The sequence below is a fragment of the Ptychodera flava genome, chromosome 1 (assembly GCF_041260155.1).
Source record: "Ptychodera flava strain L36383 chromosome 1, AS_Pfla_20210202, whole genome shotgun sequence".
In the NCBI taxonomy this organism is placed as follows: Eukaryota; Metazoa; Hemichordata; class Enteropneusta; family Ptychoderidae; genus Ptychodera; species Ptychodera flava.
In genome coordinates, this window is record NC_091928.1 from 43014765 (window position 1) to 43040812 (window position 26048).

General features: G+C 37.9%; 2 protein-coding genes across 2 annotated transcripts in view; both read right to left on the reverse strand.

Moving 5' to 3' along the window:
* Positions 1-16723, reverse strand: part of LOC139138135 (probable G-protein coupled receptor 19) — a 65711-nt gene extending 48988 nt beyond the window's left edge. Inside the window, exons 1-2 of the mRNA XM_070706370.1 lie at positions 16585-16723; positions 5503-5817 (exon numbers count right to left, since the gene is read on the reverse strand). The gene's annotated coding sequence lies outside the window, so the exon portion shown is untranslated. The remainder of the gene's footprint in view (positions 1-5502; positions 5818-16584) is intronic.
* A 2114-nt stretch (positions 16724-18837) lies between these two features.
* On the reverse strand, positions 18838-25128 carry LOC139138144 (nurim-like). The gene is made up of 4 exons (XM_070706377.1): positions 24810-25128; positions 23660-23826; positions 22789-22947; positions 18838-21975 (listed from the first exon to the last, which is right to left on the reverse strand). The coding sequence occupies exons 1-4, from the start codon at positions 24967-24969 to the stop codon at positions 21676-21678; spliced, it is 786 nt and encodes a 261-aa protein (XP_070562478.1). The 5' UTR covers positions 24970-25128; the 3' UTR covers positions 18838-21675.
* Positions 25129-26048: the final 920 nt, after the last annotated feature.

The following is a 26048-nucleotide window of genomic DNA, read 5'->3' on the forward strand; positions in this document are numbered from 1 at the left end:
CCAGACGTAGAAGTGTTGGCCTCAGAGTGGCCTTGGCTTGCTAACATACCACTTCCTTTCATCTCACGCCCATCAGCTCACTTTACATCGATTCGAACGTCTTCAAATGTCAGAAAAATATTTCCTCATTAATTTCTGCGGTGCTTGTTACGGCTCCATTGGCTTATCCTTTGGTGTATTTTCCATTAATTTTATTTTCCCTCTCTTAAAATCGTGCGAAAATGCCGGGTGTTTCAGTTGAAAACAAATCGGAGTGTGTGTGGAATGTCTTATGTTACTGTTGAGAAGTAAACGTTAGTCCAGACTGGAATGTATTTTTCAAGAATAACAATGCATTTTATACACATTTAGTTGAGCTGCCACAACAAGATAATAAAAATATTATCAAAAGCTACACTTATTGTCACTTTGACTTTTCAAAAGTGATTTCCGTCTGAAGTCGAATCTGCTACCGTTACGCGAGAATGTTTCGTGAGAACAACCAAAACAGCTGACCGAGCGTTTTGGCCGGCGAACGTTGGCTCAGACGTTCAGAAATAAACTGAATGACATCACCTCTACCTTTGATACGAGGTTTTTTGCTGAGGTTTATCGATGCCACAATATTTCTCCCAATTTGAATATAAAGTTTCAACGATTTTAAGCTTGCTTTTTATTTTAAACCATCATCGACATTCAGTTGAACTCTCTCAAGTCAATTCACACCTGCATGTGAACTGCATATGTCTTCTTAAGAATACGGGTACATGTATACTACTACTACTACTACTACTACTACTACTACTACTACTACTACTACTACTACTACTACTACTGCTGCTACTACTACTACTACTACTACTTATCATTATTATTATTATTATTATTATTATTATTATTATTATTATTATTATTATTATTACAAGTTTAGGGGCTATAAGTATTATATAGAAATATAATAACAGTTCATTGAAGCTGTGGGAATTCTGAAAAAGAGGTGTTTTAATTTTAATTTTGTCAATAGGGGTGACTTCTAATTGTCATACGTATATTCTCTCCGCCCAGTTAGGTGTTCCTTTTGAGATCACAACCCTTATGAATATTCATATACTTGCAAAAACTGACAGTCGCTGTGTCTGGCAGAGCCTGCTACAGCACAGGGAATTGCAACAAAGTCAGTCCCCATTGGTAGGGGTGTCTTGTCTAAGGACAGGGTTCTTCTTGCTATGGTTTATTTTATTTTAACATGTTTTACTATGATATATAGTGCCAATAAAGAGTTATATTACCAACCTTTCTTTGCAGCTTTGGTGTCTTTGCCTTATGTTAGCGCTCGTTTTGTAACGATTTCTTTTTTCGTACGTCCTTTGACAATTTTTAGCGAAGTTTTGTCACTGTGTTGCGTCTATTATCTTACCAGTTTGATTGCGTAATTCGCCAAGGCAAGCAAGGGTAGTAATTTAGTCTATTATCTGATGAGTTTGAGTGCCTAATTTGCCAAAGTAAGCAAGGTAAATTACTAATCTGTGGACGCTGTCACCAGATTATCACCAGATTAACTTTGACAGAGTCAACAACGTACGCACCAGCAAGGTATAACTGAAGATACCTTGCTGGTGCGTTCGTTGTTGACTTTGTCAAATTTAATACGGTGATAATCCGGTGAGAGCGTCCACAGATTAGTAATTTACCCTTGATTACTTTGGCAAATTAGGCACTCAAACTCATCAGATAATAGACGCAGCATGTTGATAAAACGTATACGCAAGATTGTCGAGGGCAGTGCTAAGTTAAGACCGAAACACCAAAGGTTGGTAGAATATATCTTTATTAGCGATACAACGAAACACCTACCCACCCCTGGGGACGGACATGTAGACAACCCCCTGTGCTTACAGCTGCTGAGCTGCACAGCGTAGCCTTCGAATGCAGGCCCATCGTTGCAGTCGTGGCCCGGGCGTGTAGAAAACAAGGCACAGCGACTGTGGAGAGTCTATGCCATGCCAGTGTATCTTCAATGTGGCATTTGTAGTTGTGGCGAAAACCATAAACCCTCTCCCTATGCTGACGTTGTTGGTTTTATTTTGTTCATGTGCATTAACTGTAAGCAATCAAGGAAGTTTTGGGATGGAAATAGAGCAAAGGCATGAGTTTCCGCGAGATCTGTGCTACAAATATAACTGTACGCATGCGCACACTCGTTTGCCAGTGTAATATGCCAATATGAGCATGCGCAATTGAGTGAACGTGCGCGTGAATGTGTAGTCTGCACACTACGTCTCGTGTCATTCAGCTTTGCGTGTTGACAGAAACTGGAATTACTGCAGAGAATACTTTTCAGGACATCACATGTGAGTCTCTAAGGTAACAAGTAGGACGTTTAGGAAATCCTTTCAGAAAGTTCACGCCGCCTGTGGCCATTTTGTTGAGTATAAGCTTATAGTTATACGTACCTGGAGTGTATACAAGTATTTCTACTGTACAGTGTACTATATTGCCGGATAATATGCGATGGAATTTTGCGTTTCACGTCGTTCAATCATTCAGATGGAAATGCTGCCCTTCTCCAAACTTTGAAAAAAACAGGGTGACAGATTTGGAATGCTTACAATTGTATATCAAGAATGACGTAATTTAATGAGAAGACATTTGTATTCGAGCACGGCTACAGTTTTTGATTCGAGAACTCTCATCATGATGGACCGTGGTTGTATTCAACAATCGAGAGGGCAAGGGTGAGTCGAACTTTTTCCTATGTCCATGTAGCACTTGTGCAAAAATAAGCGAATCCACAGGTCTTTGGCGAATCAATAAATGCGTTTTCACCATGCTGAAAGGTTGAAAGATCCGTCCGTCACTTTGGGAAGAGGTAGATAAATGCAGTCAAACCCAGCTGGCACATAATTTGTTCCGGAAATTACGAAGACGACCGGCCGTGCGGTGGAACTTTGCAACAAAGTTTCAATATCTGAACTGACGTACTTGAATGACAGGCACAGGAAACGATGGCCAATAAAAACGCATTCTCGTTGCATTTTGATAATAATGTATCAATCACAATGACACAGAAATTATGCCTCCTCCCGGCAAAAGGCCATGGCTAATTTTTAGCCCTGCTACAGTATGTCTCAGTGCTGAAAAGGCCATGTTGTTGTCAGGTTGTCATGGCGACTTTTAAAATTTGCAAACAACTCTGAGAGTGAAACGGGTTGTTAATAGGTCACAGAACTTTTGAGTCCCACTGTCGTCCATTATACCTGTTTCCTTGGGTATTAAAGGTGTGCAAGTTGAAATTTAAAATGCAAATAGGTTACTATGGAAACAGGGAAGTAAAAATGGATATCATGTTTTGTCTTTCTAACCCAAAATAACCCTTTGGTATAATATTTCTGTTGATTACTGGATTTTTACACTGGATATTTGGTCTTTCTAACCCAAAATATCCCTTTGATATAACATATTCTGTTGGTTACTGGATTTTAGGTGGAATCTTTGAAAAACTGGTAATTTTTACTCCTGAATGGTTACCATGGAAACATCTCACATTAAAATGAGTGTGATTTTTTTGGTGTGCTAACAAGAAAAACCCTTATTATCAATTTTTTTACATCAATCAATAGTTCTTTAATAGGAATTAGGGAAAAAGTAACGTTTTCAATCCCAAAATAGTTACCATGGCAACTCGAAACATTAAGATAAGTCTTGTTTTTGTGTTCTCTGACCCGAACTCCCCCACTAGGTAATTTTCATATCAATCAAAGTAACTTTTCATGGGATATTAGAAAAACTGAAGTTTTCAACCCCTAAAATGGTTACCATGGAAACATGGGGCAGTGAAATCGATATCATATTTGGTCTTTTCGACCCAAAATACCTTTATGGTGAAATTTTCACGGAAATTGAACCTATTATTATTCGCGTTATTATTTCTATATAATACTTATATTATTATTATTATTATTATTGGTGCTGTTGTTGCTGTATAAACTGTATCAAACGTAGAAACTTGCTCCTGTTGTCGTTAATTAAATGATGTCGTTACTGCTGTTATTATTATCTTTAATGTTGTTGCTGTTACTGTTTCCATTGTGATTGCGTTATTTTTTATAATATTCCATTTCATTTTATGTTTTCTCTCTTAGCTGTGACTTTTTTACAATCCACTCTTGACTACAACCGACGTCTCTACCGTAGCCGTCATGCGCAGTTTGACAGTCACGTCCAAAATGTTCCACATCCGTAAACAATGTAATTGTGCCGTAGTTCAATTTCAGGTCAGCGTAATATTCGTTGTAGGAACTGAATAAGAATATTTTTGGATAAAGAATATTAAAGTGAAGAAATCTTTGTTATTCTAAGGGTTCTTTTTTGAGAGGGGTTGTAGAGGGGGAAACCCCTCCCCGTAACTGAGTTCCATATAGCAAAAATCATATAGCAAAACACACTCAAAACAAATTGTAAAAATGCAGTATCTATCTATCCCTGCCGAGGAACAACAATCGATAGGTTGTCAGAAACGACTGGTTCAGACTATTAATTTATATGCATTCATTTTCCTGTAGTCATTTTCCTGTATTGGCTTCCCATAGACAGTCTATCTGCACAGCCATTCTTGGGAGGGGGGATCATTACAGCGCTCTTTTCGGCTCCATGGCAACATCGCGAGCGCCCTTATGTAAGCTGTTTAATTTGGAACTAAAAGCAGCAAAAATGTACGACCCGTGATACATTTCTGAGAAAAATGGTGGATGGGCAAAAATGCCCTAACAAGACAGACCCAGTTGCTACATCTCTATGCGGACGTGATCATTAAAGAGATTTGGTATGAGAGAGTGAAGACAAGACAGTTAGAGTTAATTAAATCTAAATTAACTGTTTAATGTGATACCACAAAAAATATAAACACAGCGGTGATATGAGTTATCTAGCCTCCAAATGAAAAGAAAACGCCGCCATTTTATGAGACACCCGACACTGTACCATTCCTACATTGGATGGCCTTGCTTAAGTGTCAGTTCTGAACATACACTTCTGTTGGGTATCTGCATGAGCCTAGTTCACATGAAAAACGTTGATTTAACAAGAATGATTTTTGCCTATTTAGACTTTGCTGATGATTGGGCGATGGGAACTGCTGTTGCTGCGACAGACCGGGAAAGCAGGCCAGTGCCGTCTCTCATAAACACACACACGTACAGCAGCTCACCAATTGAGGCCAACTGTCGTCTGCGCCGAGTGCGCAATAAGCTAACAAATTCTTCGCGTAATTCAAGCCAGAAGCGGAATTCAAGTCCAACGTCACTTAAAACAGCCTTGTCAATGTAACGCTACCTTTTGATAATTTGTATTTAATTACCGTTATCCAACATCAGTGGCCTCGTTATCGTTATACGCCCGCATTATCATAGTATAACCCATCCACAGACCAGCTTTTTTAACGCGCCATGTTTAATAGACGATCCGCTTTGATTTCGTTCACTCGACAAAATACACATTTTCAAAAATATCGATTTTTTTACCCACCTCTTATCTTTTGTGACCTTCGCAGTAATACTGAATATTACTCGTCGCCACACATGGTCGCTGTTGTGTTCAAATCCGTCGACGAGAATTTCAGCTGCGGCATCTTCGTATTCGTGTTTTCATATCGAAACAGCACTGTCCTTCCCTGTCCACTATGAAACCGCCTCCCGTAGGGCCCCTCAGCTGTCAATTTCTTCTACACGAGTGTTTGTCTCTCTCGCATCCAGCTCCACTAAGTTAGTGAGGAAAAGAACAGGCCGTCGATTCGGTCAGACTACTAAGCCCGCTTCTTGTACTCGTTGAATATTCTGGTGGCTGAAAAGTGAACGATAAAAAGACAGATGAACATAATATAACATTTTGGGTCGCATCCCAGTCTGAAAGACTGTGCAGTCCAAAGCCATTTGGCTTCCAACAATAAACCTGTAGCTGTTCTTCTAGGATGCTGGATGAAAACTCTTCAACGACGTGTCCACTTTTGATGATGCAGTGCATCAACTTAACATTGACAATGATGCATGGTCACGATATGCAATTACTATTCCTGGAATAATCTTATTATCATAGTGCTATGGACCGCGAAGCATAAATGATAGGAAAATAATATTTGTCTGTCTAGGAAAAAATTGTATGGAAGGCATATCTCTCGAAGAAGTGTGCCTGTCTTTGTTGTTGTTTGACAGCATCGTGTGCGTGACAAACGTGAATTTTCCAATAACTTGTGCTCATTGACCGTGAACACACGTTTGGGGTCAGTCAGTTCAGTACGCGTTTTTACAGATGAGACCTTATAAGTAAATACGCCATGAAATTTTACTTTTAGGTGTGCTAATTTTGCTCTGTCAGTAAAACAAGTTTCCCATTCTACTCCTACGATTATCTTGTAACCCCTTGGCATTAAAAACCCACCAACACATTTATCAACACATAACAATGCTTTGTGCTTGCAATGGAGGCTGATAATTTATATTTCCTAATAATCTAGAAATATAAATTCGAAAATGTAGAATAAAGGACAAAAATATGTGTGTGTTTCTGGTAACCCAGCCTACCCTAGAAAAACTCACCCACCACAGACATTTTTCGCATTTTCAAAAACTGTCGAGTAAATTCTTTAAATTTACGATATTTCATTTGAGCCAACGAATAGAAAAATAAAAACATTCCACCAACCAAAGTATCCTTATTGTTGGAGGCATTTTACCGGGAACACACCATTTGTCTTATTTGCTAGCTCTTATGGAAATTTATCAAAAGTAAAAGCTGGCGTCCCTTTAAAGAGGCATAGTCGAGTTTTCTGGGCACTCTCTGTGTTATAAACAGTCTTCTCACAACCGACCATAACTCAATGATTTTGATCATTTATCAGATATATAAAGAAGCACGAGGTCAGTCGTGATAGGTCATAATGAAAATTCAAAGTCTCTGGTATATAATTAAAGATCCATTAGCTGTAACTTAACTTTGGTCATTTTTTTTTATTTTTCTTTGTTCTGTGTATCATCTGCAGTTTCTGGTTTGAATCCCTGAACCATGGAGAAATTTCTGATATTTAGCTGATAAATATACCCTATACGAGTATAATCTGCATTGTTATTGTTTAAATTTTGTATTCAGGTCCTGACTAGAATACATTTATCAACAATAACAATGGTCATTTCACATCTACAGGCTGTGTTGGCAAGCAGGACACTGGGCATTGGTCATGATGATCGGATTATAGTAAAATTCTGTAGTTGATACATTAGTAGTAGTGAAAAAGAGTAGTGAAAAATCAGTCAAAAGTTACAGTTAATGTCCCTTTAATAAAATATATAAATATGAAGTGTTCATAAACAAAAACAACACATCTGTCATCATAGTATACTAACATAAATGCCTAACTGCTCTGGAATCCTACGTGATGTTCAGATTCTGCCAAATTCGCGCAGTTGTAGCATCATATCGCACACAATTTGTACAGCAATGCGCTGTCATAATTCTGCCTTTGCTTTCTGCAGGGTCAGTGAATAATTAGAGGAATTTAAGCACAATATGACGACAGAAATACATTTTTTTTGTTTTTCAACAAAGTAATATTATAAATTTACTGATAACGCAACCGATTTTAATTTTTATTATGGGCAAATCATGACTATCGACCCTGTGGATCGGAAACCCTCCCCGTGCGGTAAGCGGAGGTTGGTATAGTGCGCTGCAGTAACTAATCCATCAGCATATATATCTCTGGCAGACGCTAGGAGAAATGCCATCGTTTTCTTTTCATCTGCTATGTCTCGAAGAGATGATCGATCGTATCTTTACGCTTCTCTTGCAGCGTCTTTCAAGTTTTAGATCGAAATAAATTACTAATAGTCATAAGTGACAAAAGCAACGCCACAAAGCAGGGACGCTGTTGCCTAAATTAGAAATCTAATTGGAAATGCTAATAGACTGTCGTGTATATGCCTGACTCTGGGGAAATAAAGAACCTGCATGAAATAAAGAAACTGCAAAATTGGAACACTTCATTAATGTATTTAATTTTAGACAACAACGTGCGTTTTAACTTTTATGAATTGACACGCTCCAAAATAATCGTCCAGTTTTCTCTCATTTACCGTCTGCACGCACATTTGTTAACATTTCCAGTAAAACAGTATTTCTCATTCTTTTATATTTGACGTATTTTACTTTTCAAATTTGGGCAACCTCAACAGATATGTATTCAATTGAGAAAGGATAATTTTATGATTTTTTCTTTCAATTGGTCCGACTTTGATGTTGACACCTACGCAACAAGTTTACTAGCATTGTATAGGCTTAGTTTTTTCTTGAGTACAACTGCAGAACGCATGCGCAAGCCTCTATGGGAAATCTGTCTCCATGTCTGTGTGTCCACCCCTTTCCTCTCCGGCGTAGTCTCTCACTGACATGGTACTGTGACAAATTCAGCGTTTATATATAAATAAACGCAGTCAATACAACTCCCGCCAACACCATAGCTTCTATCGTGAGAAAAATCACACATTGGGACCAAATTGCCGCATAAATTTTATAAGATGTAATAAAATTTAGAGAGTTTCAACAAGTAGACGGATAAACGTGTAAGGTTGAGATCAGTTTTTCAGGTCGGCTGATTATACATTTAGATGAATAAAACTGCGTTCAGTGCAGTGCTATACGATAAGGGAGCTGTAATATTACAAATCGCCTTTCTGAAGTGTGCAATGTCAGCTAAACATCAACATCAACCTTTTGTGCGGCAAATTTAATTCAAAAACGATTTTCGGTAACTATTTCCGTCCTCGCCTTTTTCATATTTTTTCTTCACACTTTCCACGATATCTCTACAGAGACAGCATTTATGGTGATATCTAGGAAATTCAAGCATTAAAAATGAAAAAATGATGAATTAACATAGAGACACAAATCTTCACTGGTGGGGAATAACGATACATATGGGCAGCTTATCTGAGCAGAAATGATAAATGAACACTGAGTGTATTGGAAAGATTTTGTAAACAATTCTTAGAAACTGAAAAGCAATGCTGCAGCTGTCGTGCCCTGCACACATAGCAATTAGGTGGTAAATCAGAAGTACACCTACTTAATGTTGGCTAAAACGCAATGTTGTCAGGCGCAAATTTGAACACGACCATCTTTCTTAGAACTCAACAATATACTGAATCGCTGGCTGTGCAAAATACAGCCATGTAAGGCATATAAGCGACGCGTAGTGTTAGCAACCACTCACCAGTAAACGGAGCAACATTAAACTCGAATTAAACTTTGATGTTTCTGCATATACTCAGAGAGAACAGAGCTACGAATAGTAGCCTCTTGGCTTTTGAAGGCCTTTCCAAACTTAAGTAAGATTTGGAAAAACTGAAAAAATTGCGTTCCGTTTTGTGTTATATTGGTGGCGCTGTGTGACGACACTAAGCTTCAAGATAACCTTCAGCTTAAATTTAAATGTCCACTGTGTCATGGCAAGGGAAACGCAAAGTGTCTCCACTCGAATCGATGTTTTACTTTTGTGGATGGGAAACAAGTATATACCGTGTATGTTCACTGCCATGCCGAAGCCTCAGCCGCAGCGCTGGAATTTAGGAGTTGGGTCATTAAATTTTGAACGAAGGCTATTAAGAAACATCGGACGACACATATCGGGCATTTTTATGGTCGTGTAGTGTTACCTGTACATAAAAAAACATACAGCTGAAGCAATAGACCAGTGAGCTAAACTTGAAGAAATACAAATGGCAAAGACGATCTGTTTGTTGAGGGCTTGAGAATATCCATCGTCCAAAGCGATTCTCGCTCTTTCATGGAAGCAGAATCAGATTCGACAGATCTGTTGGGTTTATTCCAAATAACGATATCAAATTTCCGATGACCTCCCTCTTCTCTGAAAAAGCTTGAGGGAACATCATTTTTCCTTCAAATTGTATGAAATCAGATTCGCGCAGACGACAGTGATTATCAACACAGCACAAAAGGTTACTGTTGAGAGAGACAAGTTCGAAGTGTGCCAGTATATTCTATTTATGAAACGACATTTACATATGACTACGAGTACATTATTTCCTCTCCGATGGATCGTCGTGGTTGCTATCGGCAACGACGCAACAAACCTTGGTGAGATTTCCAATAAGAATTTTTTTCGGAGCCAAACGTCAACAACGTTACAACAATATGTACAGCCTACAAGTATTGTGTCTGTTCATTCCCTTGGCGCTGATAACCAGACGTCAAATGATCATGATATTCCCTTCTTATGGATAGAATAGAAATGCCGTATCGCATAGCAACGGTTTTACCCATGGATACCTCACATACAGCAATCATCCGCGGCGACTCCCTTTTTTGTGTCGAGAATGCACTTATTTCGAAAGTCTCGTCCGAATCAGCCGACTGAAAATGATATACCCTGCTCGTTAAAATATGCAAACGGCAGCTATATTATCATAGGATTCGCCCTTGGGCCTTCATTATATTTGCCCACCTAGTGTAAAAGCTATTGGTAAAATAAAGTCATCTATGAAAGAGCTTGTCGCTAAATAATTGATTTTCCCCTCGTAAAATGGCGAAACAGGAAAACCTTATCGAACATTCTATGAAAAGATGTTTGAAAGGAGCATTTTCTTAAGCAAGTATTATTGGCTTTTCGAGATGTCACAGAGCTTTCTCGAAAGATAACAGGAACCAGGTTTATATGCGGCTTTTCGAAAACATTAGAAACAGTGTACATTTTTATGGACTGCACACATTGTGTATGTACCCTGCGGTTTACGTAACAATGGAAAAATACACTTGAAATACTATGTGTAGGTATCTTTAGCTTATATATATATATATATATATATATATATATATATATATATATAATATATATATATATATATATTTATATATATATATATATATATATATATATATATATATATATATAGTTATATACATTGTTATATGTATGCTTTTAGCATCGAACACTATATATGTTCATATATAAGTGTATGTGTGTGTTTTCTGTCTGTCTGTCTGTATCTCTGTCTGTCTATTGTACATCTATATAGGCATGTTTTATTCATATGCGCATACTTATGTGCCTTTTTATTGGACTTTTGTATTAAACTTCAAAGACATCGATATGTTTTAGTAATAACACTCAGTCACTTTGGATTTGAACAAGCCCTGCAATGACTAAAGATTTAGTTGTCATCTGGTGTTTACTATGTTGTTATTAATATTACCATTGTTGTTGTTGATGTTGATGTTGTTCGTTCTTTCGTTTGTTTGTTGTTTATTTTTCACCCACAATGGAAGGCATTAACACTGTGTTGAGAGTAAAATAGTCATTGAAACGTGATACATCTCAACGTCGCTAGCCAAAGATGTTTATTCGGGCAGGGACCCTCTCTCTAAACACCTCTCTGTAAATCCTTATAACGTTGCAAAGTCGTTTCAGTTTTGTCCGAGGACGGATGAAATGTGTTACGTAACCACTGTGATTGACGTCATCAAATTGAGGGTACCCACATTTGCTACTGTATAATGTTTGGTTGCTATTTAAGGGCCCCCAGTGCCATGTCCAGGAAATCATTAGTGAGAAAACATTTCGAAATTTTATTCACTTATCATTTAGAACAAACAGAAAGACGAATTTCAAGCAGGTGATTTTTACTTGGCATAACATAAATGATTTAGTGTTAATATTACATGATGGATATTTTAAACACTGTTCAAGGACCTGATATGAAGCTGTGCCGGGATTCCAAACTAAGAGACAATGGTAGACAATGGTATAATGGCAAAATTTTATCGACTTAGTTTCTAGACTTTGCAACGCAGAACTTTGCCATACATTTGAGAACACATACATACAGTCAGTGGTAATTCTGACATGCGTATGCTTGTTTTTAACAGATGGGTCCACTTAGTGTTTGTTGCTGGGTCGATTATTTTCTGATTGCGGGACTTCATGATCAGTGCAATCTGCTTTCTATTGCTGTTGTTCTTAATTTGATTGATGATGGCTAGTTCATGCATTGCTGGCGTATATTTAAGGTAGATGGTTTGAGGTTGACAAGTTCTCGGCTAAACAACAGTGCCACCTGTAACGAAGGATTACAGCCGATGAAAGTTGTTCTGTGACAACAAATTTGCATCTCTCCTTTAGAGATGTCAGCTTTGTTTATTAAATTGCGTGACATGAAGTGACATGGTCTATGGGCTGTCTGCGGCACTATTTTTCGTGGTCAAGAGAGAAAATAGATGATATGTTAATACAAGTACACATGACCGAGTTTCTTCAAGAGGTTGTCCGAGCCCTGAAAAAACCAGCAAGATTCAAAATCATCCAACAAGAGTCAAAGTACTCTTAACTCATTCTTCATACATTTTCACATTCACATGAAAGCAACACTTGGCTCTCTCACTCGATGTAGAGCTAGGGTGTCTTTCCGCTCCATGATCACTTAACTAGGGTGATTAGTAGACGGTCAGCTTCATTGGCTCTCAGAACTGCATGCTGGGGAGTCAAGTCCAGAACTGTCTTCCACCAACTTAGGGGTTGTATAGGATCTCAAATCTCACTGTTCTTGTGGTGAGAACTATAGAACTAACGGTGTTGTCACAAGATATGTTGTAGGTATAAGTTAGAGGCCCAAATGATTTACAAAATGATGTCCCTGGTTCCCATTTTGAGATACGTGTACGTCCATGGCACAGAAATGTACGATTTCACGCGACACACGAAGTTTTGATAAATTTCAGTACACTGGTTAGCAATGATCTGAGGGCCGGAGAATTCTTAGGAGGGCGTGGTTAAAATGGGAAAAATCTACACAGCGAAAAATTATCTTCAAAATTTAGTATTACAGCCAATTTTATGAAAATATACGTCTCACAGGACGGTCTGCAAAACAGTTTGTTTTTCGAAAGAGGAATTACACATGTATGCCGCGCATATTCTAAAGCAAAGAATAGTCAAATTTTGAGAGCAAAAAATGGATGCCAGTATCCATTATTTGTGTGGTGTCAAAAATTGTGTTTCTTATTCGCCTTCCTAAATTCGTTTGAATCGCCTAACTTAAACTTGCAGGCGCACCTTTCACATCTGTGACAACCAATGCTATTGCTCACGTCTTCATTTTAATTTTAGCGGGGACTAGTATACGTTCAATGCACTGTTACATTGCATATCGTGCACCAAGCGCTGTGTTTGCAAGATCGGCAGTTTGTACTTCAAAATACTTTAAGGAAAAGGAATGCGGTCCCTTCTATTCTGCAACAAAAAACGATGAAAACGTTATCAAAAGCCAGAGTCTTGACCCTGTAGGGTGACGAAAATTACTGGGAACTATGCATACGGACCTATTTTATTTTCAGATATGACCAGATCAATTTTTAGGGCATGCCATCAATCGTTGTATGCGATGTTAGAGTGGCTTTATTTGACCTGTTGACCTCAGATCTGAGCCAATATCATTCTTTTTGCTTGTATTACAATTGCGTTGCATGGTTTCACTAGATTTTCTGTGCCTTGGAACAATGTATTACTGTAGTCGTGCACAAAGAAACGTGATAAATTACCCATTTGATGCTTTGTTCAATATTGAATTTTCGTAAGTGTTCTAATATATGTGGCAACACATGTCAACATCCACAATTCATTTAATACCCATTGGCAGTTTTGACAAGCAAAAATTAGGGCGTGTAATCGTTAACGTATTTCAACAAATAGCAAAAATTGTAGGCTAAGTATGAAATTGTGGATTTAACATTTCGAAGATTGGGTACATGCAACTCTTGTCCACTGTAGCATACACAGAGAAACATAGACAGTCTACGTTCCTCTGTGATTATGAAATATTCAAGAAAATTCTACAACACTGGTTGCTGGGTACAACTTTACGTCAGAAGGACAGGACTGTTATGACAGAGGTTGACAGTACTGATAAAAAAACTCTGACAGATCGCTGATGACCCTGAGAAAGGGTCAAGCACGAAAACAAAGCTATAGTGTATTCAACCATTGTCCCTCTACACAGCGAGCGACCGTGACTGAATACAAATAGAAAACTTAGGTAGAGAGTGTCGTTTCAATCAGTCGGAATTTTAAACACTGTATTCTGTATTTCGAAGGTTGCACCTGGGTCGTGTATCACATTTTGCTGATAAGTATGCTGTATGGACATATGCTTGACACAAGATGGCGCTGCCTTTCATGTTGGACAGTTCCCCTCGCACCATTACTTGGGCGACAGCAACATAATGATAGGTTGACAAACAATATAATGAGAAGCGATAAAGAAGATAATGTCGCTTGTAAATGCTATATAGTTAAGAGAAGTGAGACAGTACGGATGCAGCTATCATCGTTTTGATTGATTTATTGATTGACCTATCGATTGATTGATTGATTGATTGATTGATTGATTGATTAATCTGGGGTTGTAATGTTTCAAAGTCAGTTAGCGCCGGTAGGATGATTTGCGGGATGAGTCCCCATCTTACAGAATTAAATGTAATCCTCATTTCGGATTATATTTTGGAAAAAAGCTGTGTCGTTATGATTTTTTCGTTACAAAATAATCTCAAACCAGCTGGTTAATAATATACACGGAAAGTAAAAACGTCATGAAAATTCTATCAGATGTAACTGGAGCACTCTGCCATTTATTAGTAAGATATCTATAGCTTGGGTTGATAACGTCTTCATTAAATTAATAAAGGGTAAGTATATACCTCTATGCCGAGCAGAGAGAACTTTGATTTGAAGTATAAGCTTACTCAGAGCAACGTAATGAAAGTCGTCAGCACTCTGACAATACACTCAGATAGGGGAATGGCTGCAGACTGGAATAGAAATCGTGTAGGCGTGATAAGGTGGCATCGGTGTCGCAAAGTCCAACCAATCAGAAAACAGACTGTGATTTGAGGTGGAAAACAATAGATAGCTTGTCAGTTTTTGCAAAGACGGCAAGTATCGCACATTTAAGAATACCAACAAAAAATCCATGCGATTTTTATACTTCCACGCGTTTTACACAAACAAAAAAAATCATGAAACAGTATTATCTGTTGACACTCAGCTAAGTTGTACGAGTAAGACGCGTGGCGATTCTACGATGGTACAGAGGGATCAACAATCAACTTTTGTTTAAAAAATCTCTAGCGAAACTTTAAATTTTCTCATTAAAAGCCAGTTTATTTTTGACACTATTATGCATTTTTAAAAAAGAAGCGCGTGTTTGAAATTTTGGTAGATAGACCTATACTCTGTCGCGTCAGAGATTTAACTATACTCCGTCGCGTCAGAAATAGAACTATACTCTGTCGCGCCAGGAAAAGAAATCTGACATGGAAATGACATGCAAAACATCGACTGACATGTTACTCATGGCATATCGACCTATATCAAGAATGTAGTAAATGAATCAAAAATATCAATCTATGTCACGGTTATATGTTATTGCCATGACAGTGGCTTTGTCTCAGATTTTCACGCCATAATTTTCAATTTTGGTTAATCTGGCCAGTCTTCGAAGCTGTAAACTCGCTGAAGTGTGATCGATTAATATAGTTTTATCGTGATTGTGAGTGCAACTGAGCACGTCTTGAGGGGGGAGCGTTGTTAATTTTAACAGCGGCTGAAAATAAACGAAACATCATTCGATTGTCCTCAGTTTCACGCGAATATTACTCACACACAATGTGAAGGAACAGCGTGTTCAATACAAATTAATCTGAACCCTTTTGCGAGGCAAGTCACGATACAGCCGACAACAAATTAATTCTTTTATAGCGTACATCTTAATTTGACAATATATTTGATATGTTAAAAAGGTTCGTTTTTTTATATTCAATGTACAACATTTTTACGAACAAAAGCCTCAAGAAAATTAGCAGCCACTCTTCGACCTGTTTTCATTATTGCTTCAAAATGTGTACTTTCTGCGTAGTTCACAGTGTCGCGCGATATCTTGAACTTTGCACTCGTTTGATTGCCAACCCGTCAGCGGGTAGCTAATAAAATGAGAAAATAATCGGTTTGACTATGACACCGGAGTTCACTGGATATTTACCTAGTCATATATCTTTGTCCAAAATTCATTTTTTCCCAAAGTGTTGACCCCGTTTCTGTATATGCTAGTCGCGGAGATTATCAATCCCTCTGTACATGCGGGAAATATCCGGCTTCGGGCGATAGGTGGCAAGTGCAAGGCCGTCGCCAGTGAGTTTTGGAACATAGGGTGCATGTATACGTCATGTGCATGGCGGCAAGTAGGTCACAGATGTGTTGTCACAACCTGAGGAAAGAGGACGGACACAAGACAGTCTACTTCTCGCGCATTCTTGAGGCAACATTTTTCGGGTGGTTGAGCTTCTATAAGACGATTTCACGCACTCTGTGCCATGAAAAAAACAGTGCTTGTATCTCGGCCGGGTATCTACTCTGATCAACTCTGCAATTTGATACATATAGCATGTAAAAAGAATCACCCGATGACACGGCATTTTACAGCCCCATACTCGAAAGATATTTCTTTGCTTTCTACGTTCACTACCAAAAGAAGTTCAACATGCAACGCTTACCTTCAAGCGACGTTCTTTCTCGGCGATGTTCTGTAAATCCAACCTGCCAGACCGCACTGGAGAGAGCAGGGTCGTTAAATACAAAATTAGTTGTTTACAAATTGCTGTTACGCCTTGCATGCCATCGTAAGTGTACCGCCGCGGCATGGAAACTACACGCGCAGGCTTTGTACTACGACCATTGAGTTGATTTATACCTTTGGCGGTAATATACGTGTACCTGTTACTTCAAACTGACATATTTTATTCGAGGCAACTATGCGAGGCGCTCTTCAAAACTTATGGCATCGTGTTCCGAAGAGAAAAGAGCGAAACAATTTTATTCAGTGGGAAAGGGTTAAGATATATTGCGAAAGCAGGGTCTTGGATACCAGGCTATACGTCCTTTAGTAAACAGAGCGTCTCTCCCCCCCCCCCCCCATATCTATTTACCCCCTTTCAAGGAAAATTTACGATCACTCCCTAAGAACAAAGAAATCTAGCAATATATTGACAGTTTTGTTCAAATGAAAGTTGCACACCACAAAGAATCCATGGTGGAGGCTATAGGAACTGCTACTATACGGCAATTTGAACACTCAAAATTTTTCCGAATGTGCGATACGATGTAGACAAGACGAAATAGAATTAAGGTAGAATGCGCCTCCGGGACAGATATTCGGACTCTACAACTTTAACATTACAATGCTTTTCTAGTCTACCACTTGTAAGGGTTCATTTTAAAGCTCTTGGTGTAAGGAAAATTTTTACCATCTTATTTTTCCGAAAATCGAAAATTTTATTTTTCTCCATAGAGTTAACACAGGGATGGCAGCCATTTTGAATGTCATATATCGGTAAATATTGCATGGCTAATTTGCTTCTTCAGTACTGAAATTTGAGCGGTGACCTCAGATTTTTATTCTTGATTTCGAAAGAGCGTGGTTGAAAGATTCCTTGAGAAAAGTTCAAATCTTTCATTTCCGAGCGAGGCGCATACCATGTTACAGGATATATATTAAAAGACTTGCGATTTCATACGTGCAGTTTAGCATTTCCATCCGGGTTTCACCTGTCGACAAATCGAGGACTTTTTTCAGCAGAATGAAGTACTGCCTTTCCCCTTCGAGGTTTGCCGTAAACGTTTTTTTATTCCAGGGAGGACATTTCCTTATTCACTTGCGACACACTCAAATTCGCGGAGGGATAGTTACTGTCGCCGGAGGGCGCTATTATATTTCCACGCCACAGGCAGCTCCTTTCGTAGTTTTCGTTTACAGGCATTACTTACAGCACGGACATGTTTACAGTTTAAGCAAACATGACATTTCATATTGTTGGTGGGCATATCTGCTGTCAAAGTTACATTCTATATGAATAAATATTAATCCCCCTCAATTAAAAAGTCTCGGCTGTCAAAGTTTCATTCTATATGAATAAATATTAATCCCCCTCAATTAAAAAGTCTCGAATTGGAAGGAGAGAAAAACTCTCTGACCCTCCCATCTGATTATTGGAGACATTTGAAAGTCCTGAAGATATCATGGGACAACGTGAGAAAGATGACAATTAACTTTCTAAAATGAACATTGGCTTAGCACAATTTTTATTTGTAATTGTTTCTGCCGAACACATATTCCTTTAAAAACACCATCGGCCTTTGAAACAGTTCGTTTGCATGACCTTTATTCCTGGTGTCAACTTCATTTGTTCCGTTTTGTTGTTAAAAATGATAGCGTAATTCAACATATGTATAATTCTGTGGAGGTAGGATCAGAATAAGTACATTCCTTTGGCATTGAACACTTCGGATACTGAAGGTGCACATGTTTGGCTTACGGTTGGACCAGTACATTTTTTTGAGGGGGTGGTCTTGATGCTGACACAAGATTATTTCTACATTCCAAAATCTGATAGTTAGTTTGCACAACAAGGATTTACACAAAATGCATTCTATTAAAAACTAAATTTACACTTTTTAGACAAACCTTAATTTTTGTCAAAATCAGCCAGCATATCTACAATTTTTGTTAGGAATTTATCCTTTGTAAATTTCCCCATCCCATTTTTGACCGCCCCTTACAACTTTTTCCATCATTTCTGTGTCTACACCATTATAGAAACCAAAACAAAAGTATTGCACACTCACTTCTTCATATGTTGTTTCCAAAAAAAGGTAAACTTGAATATTTATAAGTTTTGGTTGCCATGGTGATATTAATCTCTTATCCAATGAAAACACAGCAAAACAAACATAGCAGATGAGAGGCACACTTCATATCTACAAAACATGTTTTATTACTCTCAGATACACAGTAATCTACACACCATAGAGTTCCTTATAAACATTCCCCTAGCAATAAATATGAAGCGAATGATTAAAATATAACCTTCCCAATAAATAGTATAAAAATTAGTGACATCTATGGCTGTATATGAAAGTATCGCAATAAATACCTAATATAAATATACTGGTCACACTATGTTCCTATAACTTACTATCTCTGATATAGCTTTAACTGAAATATAAACAATCCATTTAGTAAAGCTTTTGGACGATAAATACATTACATCCGGTATACACCAATAGGCTATATAATACTGAAAAATTCTAATACTGCGACTGGGATAAGTACAACGACGGTACAGGTTACAAACTTCCATTACAAGAAAGAAGCCAGTTTTACTGGAATATTGTGACTACACTGCAAATGTTTCTGATACAGGAATTAGATTAACATGAGTGAAGTGTACTTTCTAAAAACTACTAAAGATAGGTTGACAAAAGACATATACAACACACTGTACTCTTTTCATAATTTTGTTAAAAAAGTTTTGACTTTGGAGCTATGTTAATATATCTATCAACATATTATTATCCTCACGTTTCTCGTCTACATTGATGAGAAGTAGAGATGGAAGAAATTCTGAACTGGTATTATCACATGACACAGCTTATTTATATATACCTGATCCCCTACAAAGATATAGTGATCTGCCTGTAACAAATAAGTAATATTTGGTTTGCGTAAATTGCATAAGAATTGTTTGCATAAATTGCATTTAATAAAAGTTTTAATGCGCAAATTTTTCTTTGGTTACTTGAATTTGAGCATATTTTGACATCTCTTCGTTTCCTGTTTTGTTTTTTGTCTTAAGTGGCAGTAATGATCTGGTTATCAGCTGGTTAACTGTTTACTGTATAAATTGTGAAATAAAATCTTACATGGAGTAAAATGACCTTTGACCCAAAGGGTAATTTTCAACTCATCAGTCACGCCTCTTTGAAATTCAGGAATCTGTTTTGAAATACTTCAAATTCCAAGATGAAACTTTTTCCGTCACTGACTGGAGTCAACTTGATCACTGAAATGTCTTGCAAAATGGTAGAACTGAACTGCTATAAATTACAAGGGACTTACTGAAGAACAGAAGAAGATAATTACGTGAAAGACAGGACCTGTGTAAATAATTAAGTATTTTTGAAGGGCAGTATAAAAAGCAAAGAATCAGGTTACCAACTTTCAGCCTCTGAGGGCGCTAGACTCAAAAGTGATAAAAAGGCGGCACTCATCTCTGCTGATTGTATATTTCCTCACCTATAAGGTGGCTCATATCCATAAACATGTATTACAAGAATGATAAGGAAACTCAACATAAAACAGCCATCACGTACCATTCTTAGTATGTGTTTCCAAATTTTGTTTTCTGTCAAAATTTTGATCAAAACACAGAAAACTGAACAACAGGTTGAGAGCACTTGGACTTGTACAAAGTCACTTGATAGCAGCAATGACTAATACTGGCAATGTACTGTATCATCTCAGCCTTGTCTATTCCTGCTACAAACAGCAAGTACTCTTGCAATGTATATTCCTAACTTTTTTCGACATCACAACACTGATAAGTCATCAAAGAAGTAAAACACAAAAGTCGAAAAACTTGGACATTTTATATATGTAACATTTTTGCACATGCATTGTACATACATCGACACAAATCCCCTCACAACGTTCAATTCTTGTGCTGCATTGCATACCTCGAACAGATCAGTATAGCAGAACACCAGCCTTGATCAATAATGTGACAAAAAATAAATTCTGTATGTTGCAAAATATTCAACTGATTTGTGCATGATTACCATATTTACCATGATTATTTGTTTGCCATATTAAGTTTAGGCAACATTGCCAAAGATACAGTGCCCCGAAGAGATGCTCTCTGACAGAATTTTTGCCCTGCCAAGGTATCATCAACTTATGAGCATTTGTGTAGCCTACAAATGTAACATCGCACTCACAGTCAGATTCTATTATTTTACACTGTAACACCCTAGTTGACAGGATTGGATCAACATGTAGAGAAACACTGTGTTAAGGTCGTATCTTCATGTCTAGGCAAGTATTTTTTAGGGTTGAAAGTGCCTCAAGAACACACATTCTGACTCCCAAACATTTAGAATGCGTTTTTCAGTCCACTACTTGTTAGGGCTTATTTTAACCCTTTCATCCCCAGTTCCCTGTACACAAATCCATTTTTACTATGGTAAAGTTGGACTTGGGACAAACCATGGTGGTGAAAGGGTTAAAGCTTATGAAGTATTAAAAGGTTTTCAATGGCTTACTTTTGTGAAAATTGCAACCTTAATTTTCCCCATTGAGTTAAAACAGGGAAGGCCGGCATTTTGAATTTCAAGTGCCAGGAAATATTGTGTAATTTGTTTCTCTTGTATTCAACTTTTTTTCAACTTAATTTTCATTCATGATTTAACGGGGAATGGTTTCAAGTTTCCATACAAAAAGTTTGACCAAAAGCATAAAACTGAATTTTCAAGCACTAACTGCCACATAATTCCAATGCATCACTAGAACACAATCAGAACCTTGTGATATTCAAGCTCATATGTCTATATGTTTGTCAAGCAGCTGGACAAGAATATGTTTCTTAAAGATACAAGACATTTTAACTTGTACCTTTACGCTGTTCTGTCGGTGGGGTTGAAGGTACTTTCTGTCATTCCTTCATCATGTTATAGAATGCTGACAGACAGGATGTAATTAAATTCCTAGGAAATTAAAAACATAATGCCTAATGACCGCAAACTTTGTCATATTAAGTTTTCACTACAAATTTAAAACACGTATGATTATACCTTGACAGGAGGAAATTTTCTTTGCGCTGTGCTTGCTCCCTCAAATACCGGACATCTTCATTGTCAACTTTGCTCCTCATAATGACGTACAGAGTCCAGATGACAGCCAGGAATAGTCTGTCTGCGGTCATCACAGGCTGGAACCACAGGATAATCATCATAGCAATGAAGACAGGATGGCGTGTGTGGCTGTAGAGTCTTTGTAAGGAAGTTGATTTCCTGGCCATGGGACTGCCCTGACCATTAAGATGATAGTATATCTGAAAACAATGTCACACAAACCATACAACAATAGTACCAAATGAATCAATAAAAAAAAACAACAAGTAAATAAATAACAACAATAAACTTAGGATGTTATATTTCTTTTTCAAATCAGCACATAATGTAATTGATCAGTAGTCAGGGAAGTAGATGAATTCATAGGCATTTCTTTGTGGTTGAGATTAGTATTTTATGGGAAAACGGTCAGCTAGATTTAGTAAATAACCATACATAGAGTCCAGCGTTTGCAGTTTGAAATGAACAGTTACACACTGGGATGTTGATCTTTTCCATCTCTTTCGTTGCTTGTTAGACTGGAAGATCCGTCACTTGGGGGCACTCTCTACGCCCCTCCCTTAAGAGGAGGGGAGTGTAGGGAGCGTCAGATCTTTCAGTTTAGTTGCTTGTAAGAATGAAAAGATCATTTACAGTATTTTGACAGAAATGTATCATTTATATCTCTGTTTATTGAAACCGGATGAACCATCTAGGTTTTAGATGAAGTATGCTGCTCCCTGGAATATATCATCATAGTGTACAGATACACAGTAAGGTAGGTCTGTACAGAGTCACCTCGTCATTATACAGACAGGGTATAAGCATGTTGATTAAGTAATCACAGAGAGAAAATGGGGGAATTAGTAAAATTTTGTTGATGTACATGAATACAGAACAAAATCATAAAATGCAGCAGTGATTGCTTTCAATGCTCTATAAACTTAAATATCTTTCTTTTCTATATCAAACGATTATAGCATGTCATGAGTTGTGGGAGAAAGCGGTGAACAATATTTTCAGACAAATTGTACCTGTTTCACTCCGATCAACTCAGCATAGTCAACAATCAGGACAGTGGTGGCTATGACAATCCATTCCACACAGTGCACTAGTACCAGTAGCCACTTGAAGCCAGTCGTCCACAATGGACCAGTCTCAGATGTGACAGCCTGCCAGTTGCTCACCAGAATCTATGAAAATGCATGCAAAAGGAAATATCAAAGCTACATCAACAGGCTTTGGTACAATTCTGTTATCAGAAAGGCTGAGATTGGACCTCAGTATTTAAGAGCTGAGACAAAAAGGTGACACTCACTCAATCTAAATTCTTAGCTCCCACTACCTGCAAACACACCAATTGGTCATACAGGTACTTGATCAAAACATATCTGTGACATGAATGAGGCCTAAATAACTCTTTAACCCTTTCACCCCCAGTTCCCTGTATACAGGTCAAAATTTACCATGGAAAACGATGGATTTGGGACAAACCATGGTGGTGAAAGGGTTAAGGTAGTATGTGTCTCAAACGTGAAAGACTTAAACGTTTGCTAAAACTCTCCTCAAGGAATACTTCAACCATTCTCTTTCAAAATCAAGAATTAAAATCAGGGGTCACTGCAAATTTGGTACTGGAGAAACAAATTACCCAAGATGTACCATGATTTGAAATTCAAAATGGCCGCCATCCCAGTGTTAACTCTATAGAAAAAAATTAAATTTTCAATGTAGACAGTGAAAAGTTTTCTTACATCAAGAGCTTTAGAATGAACCCCAACATAAGGTAGATCAGAGACGAATTGTAAAAGTTTGATAGTCCGAATATCTGTAAGCACATTACACCTTAACACATACTTGTAGCTGTACAAGGCTGGTTGACACAAATATGGCACTATGTTTTACCTGTAAAGCTGTGCAGGTTGAGATCACATATACACATCTGGTCACTGGAGCAAAGCCATGTCTCTCCAGAAAATTCTTGAATGAAGGCAGTGCCATCAAACTGTGTTGAAGAACAAACACCAAGAGCAGCAGAGCATCATAGCAGAGAATTTTCAATCCAGAGGCACCTGTTTGGAGGGTATACAACAATACAGATAAGACATTTGTGACCTTTGATTGTGAGTTAAGACTGGTAATCAGGTTTTTTCCAGTGGTATTAACAATTGGAGACAAAAAGCAAAGCCTGTTTAACTTGTAGTTCTAGGTGGAAACTTACTTTCTCCACACAGTAAATTTGTTGCTAGCAGACAAATAAGGAAAGTTGTGGTATTTGTGATTGAATCACATTCCAATGCATAAGTGTTACCTTTGCTTTTTGCTAAAACGTATTCTTTACACGTTTGTAAAATCTCACCACAGAAGATGAAATGTTATCTCTCCTGACAACAGTATTAGCAGAAAAGCACTGCACTGGTTGATGCAGTGTTCACAATCATCATCAAATGTAATCAAGACATCAATGATACTGCCCTCTGGTGACAAGTCATGGCAAAGTGGGCACTTCTTGATTGCCAAGGTGGTAATTAACATGGAATTGTTATTCTAAAATGTTTTAACTGTAAACAGGTTATATAATACATGCTGAATATAATTTAACATTAACTAATAAAATGTTTGAATTACCAGGCAACATTCGCAAACTTTGACATGAAAGTTTTGCCAAAATTTCCCTTGTCAAAGATTTGTTCTCTGACATTTTGTGTATCATCAAAGGGTTGTTACATGTATGTATACTGATGAGAATGGTGCATTTACATTTACTAGTAAGCAGTCACTTTGATTGTAAAACTCTGGAAGGCTTTTGCATATATTAAACCTTAGATTACAATCTTCAAAATTTACTATGGTGATGGAACACTTTACTACTAGTGCTACAAACCCTGAAATAGATGGCGCTGTCCTTTCTTGGTGGCACTTTTACTCTATCGAAGTGCATGATTTTTTTGCAGAGGCGCTTGATCATGAAAAATACATCGCAAGTGGTATTTGCACACATTATTTTCAAGTTATGCCAGGAGTGAAAAACTTAAAATTGTGAACTTAAAGCTACCTTTATGTGCAGAAGTGCTTTCTGTGCTAGTAGTTCCGTCTATCCCATGCAATGTTAGGAAGGCGAATAATCTTACTGCCGTGATCACGAAGTATGCGAAAGTAAACACTGCACAGCAGGTGTACAGCGGTATCGCCGACCTCTTGGTGATTCCGAGCATCTTTGATCTGGAAACAGGTGCACTGGTGAGCAAGATGGGGCGGGCAAAGAAACTTGCCCCGGACTGGTGAACGTTCAATCGCGGTATGCCATTTATTGTCCTGTTCAAATGGAGAGCTTGACACAACGCAACGACAGGCAGCAGATGTCTTTGTTTTGAAAAACGATAGAACCTTTAACTTCTCAATTTTGTGCTTCGTGGTGGCGCCCTCAGTGTGCGTCAGTTGTTTACTTGGTTGTTTTATCCCACTGTCCCCAAATCAACCGCCAAGTACAAAAATAAGCCTGGAAATTAGAATTTTAAAGTTTTCTACTGGCCTATTTTCTCTGTCATCAAATGACTCTGAAGTTAATATCCTAAGAATATGAACATACAAAGCTAGGGAGTTCACTAAAGGGTCAATTTTTGCAAAGGATGGTGGGAAATTTCTCTTATCCAAAATGGCGACTACTGTGACAGTTTAAACTAAATTTTCTATGTCCAGGATTTCACCGTCATCCACTTCACCAAGTAAGACAGGAAGCGATAAGCGAATCCTATGGTAAAATGAGTGGATATTGGTAGGTGTTATCTTACTTTTAGTGCAGAGGTTTCTTATAGTGCAGTGACGCTTTTTAGCGTTACCACGGGTACAGCGTATGTTTATGTTGCCAATGCTACTGCGAATGGTCTATACCACCGTCCCTCCTGGGTGGAGGGACGGTGTCTATACTAATGTTGTGTACCACGAAATACCACACTGTCATTACAGACTCGAGTGGAAATTCGAGATTTCCAAACTGGACATGACCTTCAAATTTACTGTACGTAACGTTTCCGTCTTATAACAAATCATGGGAAATGCCATAAAGGTCAGTCTAGCAATAATGTTACAGGCACTGCAGCTGCCGTTTTGGTGGTATAACCGTAAAACTTCAACTTTCTGTTGTAACTTGTACCTTGGACGTAGCAGAGAGTCGCTGCTACCTCCATGCTTGTACTGATAAGATAGACTTTGAAATCTACCGATAGAAATTTACTGCCCTGAATATTATTTGTTAAAAAAAAGTGTGAAAACGCCCTGAATCCTAACAATGTAA

What these genes read in the sequence shown, in the direction of transcription:
- LOC139138144 (XM_070706377.1), bottom strand. Translation starts at nt 24,969, where the DNA reads ATGCTCGGAATCACCAAGAGGTCGGCGATACCGCTGTACACCTGCTGT. An exon ending in AAGCACTTCTGCACATAAAG is followed by an intron (nt 23,827 to 24,809) that starts GTAGCTTTAAGT and finishes CCCTCCAAACAG; the next exon opens with GTGCCTCTGGATTGAAAATT. An exon ending in AGTTGATCGGAGTGAAACAG is followed by an intron (nt 21,976 to 22,788) that starts GTACAATTTGTC and finishes CATTGTTTTCAG; the next exon opens with ATATACTATCATCTTAATGG.